Source organism: Oncorhynchus masou, chromosome 26 (genome assembly GCF_036934945.1).
Source record: "Oncorhynchus masou masou isolate Uvic2021 chromosome 26, UVic_Omas_1.1, whole genome shotgun sequence".
In the NCBI taxonomy this organism is placed as follows: Eukaryota; Metazoa; Chordata; class Actinopteri; order Salmoniformes; family Salmonidae; genus Oncorhynchus; species Oncorhynchus masou.
Genome location: NC_088237.1, coordinates 2,520,758 through 2,527,213, shown reverse-complemented (window position 1 = coordinate 2,527,213; position 6,456 = coordinate 2,520,758). Strand labels below are relative to the sequence as shown.

Genomic DNA, 6,456 nt, shown 5'->3' with positions numbered 1-6,456 from the left:
TCAATTTTCTAGTCTCATAGGAAATGGTTTGAATACTTACGTAAATAAGGTATTTGTTTTTTATTTGTTATACATTTGCAAACATTCCTAAAAACTAGTTTTCACTTCGTCATTATGGGGTATTGTGTGTAGATTGATGAGGGGAAAAAATTATTTAGTCAATTTTAGAATAAGGCTGTAACGTAACAAATTGTGGAAGAGGTCTGAAAACTTTACGAATGCACTGTATGGAGATAGTTTAGTGCCTAAAATAAGAGGATACATACATATGTTTTCTTATATCTCTCAGATACACTTCAGAACATTTTTATTTTAGTTGGACCATCTATATTGTTCCATATCGTGAATCTGTTACGCAATGCGTTTCTATTGACTTATAGCAGTAATGCCAAATTCAATGTTTCATCCAATAATTGTTTAATATTGTTTTTTTGATACCTTAATGGGTCTTAAACTGCAATATCAAAAGCTAAATGATCCTTGGTATGACCATCTTATAACAATGATGTATGTTAGCTTAGAATTCAATTAAATTAAAAGGTGCCTTGTTAAAATGTGTGGAATTTCTTTCCTTCTTAATGCGTTTGAGCCAATCAGTTGTGTTATGACATGGTAGGGGTGGTATACAGAAGATAGCCCAATTTGGTAAAAGTCAAAGTTCATATTAAGGCAAGAACTGCTCAAAAAAGCAAAGATAAATTACAGTCCATCATTACTTTAAGACATGAAGGTCAGTCAATCCGAAAAGTCAATCCAATATTTTTTTGTCAATTGGATGACGCTTTGCATTCTGTGTGGAAGGAAATCTGCAACACAAACAAACATGGAGGAGAGTGAACGTGACACAGAGCATGGAGACACGGAGCTCGTACTTTGAAGAGGGGCTACTTCAGTCGCATGGCCGTGGTTTGGGTATGAAAAGTCTGACAAGGACCAGAAAACCGTCCTCTGCAAAATATGCTGCAGGCCAGTCCCGACAACAGGCTCAAACACCACTAACCTCTTTTACCACCTATGCAAGAATCATGTGAAACAGTACGGAGAGTCTATGCATGAGATCCAAAAAAGTACAGTCGAGTCCTCAACACAAAGTTGTAAGAGGCTTTTGCCCACGGCACACCATATGGCAAAAAATCACGAAGATGGAAGGAGATAACAGCTGCCGTTACAACTTACATCTGCAAATACATTGCCCATTTAGACGGTCGAGAAACGGGGGTTTCGTGAGTTGATGCTAACACTAAATCCAAGGTACAAAATGCAGATTGATATGTGACATGTATTAATGCCAAAATAACATGCAAAACAGGCAAGCCACTAAAAATATATATAGATATATTTTAGGCCTATATTTATCTTGTTTGCAATTATAGTTGAAGTGTTTTCTATTTACCTTTTTAGACTTCATACATTCATATTTTATTACATGCCTAATTGAACATTTCCACAAAAGTTCTAAATAAAAGGAGAAATAATCAAATATGAGTAAGTACCTTTTATTTGTTGAGAATAATTCAAAATCGAATAAGAAATAGGCCTTTACATGTCATTTTATATAAACTATTTATTCATTGAATTAACAGAAAATGTGCTATATTTTGATATGTCTCGTTTTCGGGATATGAGATTTTGGCCATATTGCCCAGCCCTAATCTCTGCATGTGTGGTTCCCACAGTGACGCATGAAGGAGGAGGTGTGATGGTGTGGGGGTGCTTTGCTAGTGACACTGTCAGTGATTTATTTAGAACTCAAGGCACACTTAACCAGCATGGCTACCACAGCATTCTGCAGCGATAAGCCATCCCATCTGGTTTGTGCTTAGTGGGACTATCATTTGTTTTCAAAAGGACAATGACCCAAAACACACCTCCAGGCTGTGTAAGGGCTATTTGCCTAAGGAGAGTGATAGAGTGCTGCATCAGATGACATGACCTCCACAATCACCCAACCTTAACACAATTGAGATGAGTTGGACCGCAGAGTGAAGGAAAAGCAGAAAACAAGTGCTCAGCACATGTGGAAACTTCTTCAAGACTGTTGGAAAAGCATTCCTCATGACGCTGGGTGACAGAATCTCAAATATAAAATATAATTTGATTTGTTGAACACTTATTTGGTTACTACATGATTCCATGTGTGTTATTTCATAGTTGTGATGTCTTCACTATTATTCTACAATGTAGAAAATAGTAATAAATAAGGAGTGTGTCCTTTTGGTACTACAGTTGAAGACGGAAGTTTACATACACCTTAGCCAATTACATTTAAACTCAAGTTTTTCCACAATTCCTGACATTTAAACCAAGTAAACACTCCCTGTCTTAGGTCAGTAAGGATCACCACTTTATGTAAAGAATGTGAAATGTCAGAATAATAGTAGAGAGAATGATTGATTTCAGCTTTTATTTCTTTCATCACATTCCCAGTGAGTCAGAAGTCTACATACACTCAATTAGTATTTAGTAGCACTGCCTTTATTAAATTGTTTAACTTGGGTCAAACGTTTTGGCTAGCCTTCCACAATCTTCCCACAATAAGTTGGATAAATTTTCTCCCATTCCTCCTGACAGAGCTGGTGTAACTGAATCAGGTTTGTAGGCCTCCTTGTTCGCACATGCTTTTTCAGTTCTGCCCACAAATTGTCTATAGGATTAAGGTCAGGGCTTTGTGATGGCCACTCCAATACCTTGACTTTGTTGTCCTTAATCCATTTTGTCACAATTTTGGAAGTATGCTTGGGGCCAATGTCCATTTTGGAAATCTCATATTCAACCAAGCTTTAACTTCCTGACTGATGTCTTGGATGTTGCTTCAATATATCCACATACTTTTCCTTCCTCATGATGCCATTTATTTTGTGAAGTTCACCAGTCCCTCCTGCAGCAAAGCACCCCCACAACATGATGCTGCCACCCCTGTGCTTCACTGTTGGGATGGTGTTCTTTGGCTTGCAAGCATCCCCCTTTTTCCTCCAAACATAGCGATGGTCGTTATGGCCAAACAGTTCTATTTTTGTTTCATCAGACCAGAGGACATTTCTCCAAAAAGTACGATCTTTGTCCCCATCTGCAGTTGCAAACCGTAGTCAGGCTTTTTTTATGGCGGTATTGGAGCAGTGGCTTCTTCCTTGCTGAGCGGCCTTTCAGGTTATGTCGATATAGGACTCATTTGACTGTGGATATAGATACTTTTGTACCTGTTTCCTCCAGCATATTCACAAGGTCCTTTGCTGCTGTTCTGGGATTGATTTGCACTTTTTGCACCAAAGTACGTTCATGTCTAGGAGACAGAATGTGTCTCCTTCCTGAGCGGTATGACGTTTGCGTGGTCCCATGGTGTTTATACTTGCGTACTATTGTTTTTTGTACAGATGAACTTGGTACCTTCAGGCGTTTGGAAATTGCTCCCAAGGATGATCCAGACTTCTGGTCTACAATTTCTTTTGATTTTCCCATGATGTAAAGCAGAGGTAGTGAGTTTAAAGGTAGGCCTTGAAATACATCCACAAGTACACCTCCAATTGACTCAAATGATGTCAATTAGCCTATCAGAAGCTTCTAAAGCCATGACATAATTTTCTGGGCATTTCCAAGCTGTTTAAAGGCAGTCAACTTAGTGTATGTAAACTTCTGAGCCACTGGAATTGTGATACAGTGAATTTTAAGTGAAATAATCTGTCTGTAAAGAATTGTTGTAAAAATGGCCTGTGTCATGCACAAAGTTGATGTCCTAAACGAAATTCCAAAACTATTGTTTGTTAACAAGAAATGTGTGGAGTGGTTGAAAAACAAGTTATAATGACTCCAACCTACACTCCAAGTGTATGTAAACTTCTGACTTCAACTGTATATGTGGTTGTTATACTTACTTTAGTTAAATGCCCTGATTGTAAGGTGATAAAGGTAATAAAGTCTGCTAAATGACTTAATGCCATCAAATGAATAAAGACACCGTTGTACAAGAAAATATAAAAATATCTACTTTATTACGGAGGTTCCAGAAAGTTTCTTACCCTACTATACTACTACTACTTTACATGTATAACGTTATTGTTACAATACAATTTTATAAATATTTTGGTACCCTTCCCCATATCTTTGCCTCGACACAATCCTGTCTTGGTGCTCAACGAGCTCAACTGTGGAAGCTTATATAGAGAGGTGTGTGCCTTTCCAAATCATGTCCAATCAATTGAATTTCCAAAAGCGGACTACAATCAAGTTGTAGAAACATCTTAGACCATGTCATCATACACTACTAGAACTACTTTACATAGTATATGCTATTGTTAAATCTCATTGAGGGTAACTGTCTATTTTCAGTCATTGATAAGGTTGGATAGCCTTGCATTAGGGAGGACTGAGGGCTGAGGTAATAGAACTGACAAGGAACATTTTTTTAACACACACCACCTAAGTTCCTGCCTAGCAACAGAGATGTATTGGCTGTCTAGATCTGCAAAGAGGAGACTCAAAGAGGAGGCCTAATAGGAGGGTATAAATACTTGTGCTGGTAGAAACATGTTGTCTTTTCAGCTGTTTGACCCAGTGGGTGAATAAACTTGGCTTGAGCTTTGAGTAGTTTTTTGTTTTTTTTTTCACTCCGTCAGAACCTAGCAAAGGGCACAGGGCTATATGAGAATGCAAAGCCCCAAGCTATAGTATATTGGTGTTCTTGCTATCCCTGTCATTTTTTAATGCATTTATTTACTCATCCACTAATTTGTACATCCATTCATGCGTTTATTAATTCATTCATTCTTCAGTTGATAATTCTTATATAACATTCACTCATGTTGTTCACCACATTGACGTTATATTCAGTCGTTCCAACCCATACATTTATTATTTCTATTATCTGTTGTCTTACAATACATTATTTACAGTGGAAGACAGGGTTGGTGGAGAGGTTTGAGGTTCATCTTGTCTTAGTGTTTCTCATTATGTGCAATAGAGCACAATTTGTTTTGGGGTTCTTGTTTAACATGGGTAGTACCTAGAATCCACTTAACAACATCCAAAATGTTCAACAAAAGAACAAAAACCCATGAGGTGGACAGGAATATATAGGATCATATGTAAGAAGCAGATTTCCCATTAATAAGGGATACAAAAATATTGGACATGTTTCAGTTTAAATTCAAAATGCACCGATATAAACCATGTTAAATAATCTTGACTTCTAAAACAATTGACATTATATATTCAATAATTTACAGAGATGGTTTGTCAAAGTCGTCAGCAGCAAGAATGACAGAAAATATGCCCTTTTTTTGTGTGAACCTATTACAGTCCATGTTTTTCTGCAAAAATAAAATGCTAAATAAAATGAAAACGTCGCAGGCAACTTTACTGCCTTCCAAGCCTTTACAGAGGTGCCTCTATGGAAGAGACTGTTACAATGTAGCCCTAAGAGTTGATATGATTTGCTCCAACCACATATACTTGGTGACAATGCTGTACCATAGAAATAGAAATGTTAGAAATCCACAGCAACATAGAGTTGCTCTGCCATTAGATCTGTGAAAGCCATTACGGGTTTCAGCTAGACAGTGTCAGTATTAGTACCAACAGCTCAGATATGGGACTATTCCTGCCTGACTGGATGTTTAGATGATACAACACTATTGACATTGTGTCTATATATCATGTACCACATTATTTAAGAGGATCCTCTAGAGAACCTATTTACAAACTACTAGAATGAAGCACAATTTGTTGCTGACAGGGACATGGAAGGACCCAGTAGCATGTAACAGAAGACAAAGTTCAAGTAACACTAGTGACTACTGTAGCCATTTGGAGGCTTGGTATGATGCTGTGGGAGCATCTGGGTTGTGTGGTGGGGACACTGGCCTGGAAGCCAAACTGGCCAAAATGGAAATGACCGTAACAAGAAACAAAAGCAACAAAAAGCCAATAAGTGAAGAAAATTGAAATATGACGTGGGGGACTGGGCAGGTTTGAGACTGGGCAGTTCTCAGGTGAGACTGGGCAGGTTTGCCGCTTTGTTGCCTGAGGAAGTGGTGCGGTGAGGCTGAGTACCGTTGAGTAGTACCATACCGGTGCTAAGAGGAGGACCTGGGTTACAGCATCAACACTGCAGGTCCGGGTTGTGAGGTCCAGATCATGGATTGTGAGGTTTGGTTTACAATGTCAAAGCTGTGAAGTCTGGATTGCAAAATCCAGATGAAGAAGTAAGGATTGTGAAATCCAGAGTATGAGGTCTGGATTGTAATGTCCAGTAATAGTTTTGTCCAGTCAGGTTTGCGGGGCCTGACTGGTGAGGTCTGGTTGTGAATCTGTGAGGTCCATTCTATGATGTCTGTTCTATGACAAGGAAGTCTAAATTCACTGGAGAGCACCCATCTTCATTCTGTTAGAGAGAAAAAAAGAGACATTTTAGAAAAGAGATAACAGATTCCACCTGAAAGACAACAATACAAAGCCATGTTT

At 38.3% G+C, this 6,456-nt stretch overlaps 1 protein-coding gene across 2 annotated transcripts in view; it reads right to left on the bottom strand.

Annotated features, from left to right (window-relative positions):
- Positions 1 to 3,967: 3,967 nt before the first annotated feature.
- irs1 (insulin receptor substrate 1) overlaps positions 3,968 to 6,456 on the bottom strand; it is a 69,327-nt gene continuing 66,838 nt past the window's right edge. For both annotated transcript variants that reach the window (XM_064938102.1, XM_064938103.1), the window contains one exon: positions 3,968 to 6,376. In XM_064938102.1, the coding sequence (XP_064794174.1) occupies positions 6,317 to 6,376 (60 nt within the window). In that variant the 3' untranslated portion in view covers positions 3,968 to 6,316. The remainder of the gene's footprint in view (positions 6,377 to 6,456) is intronic.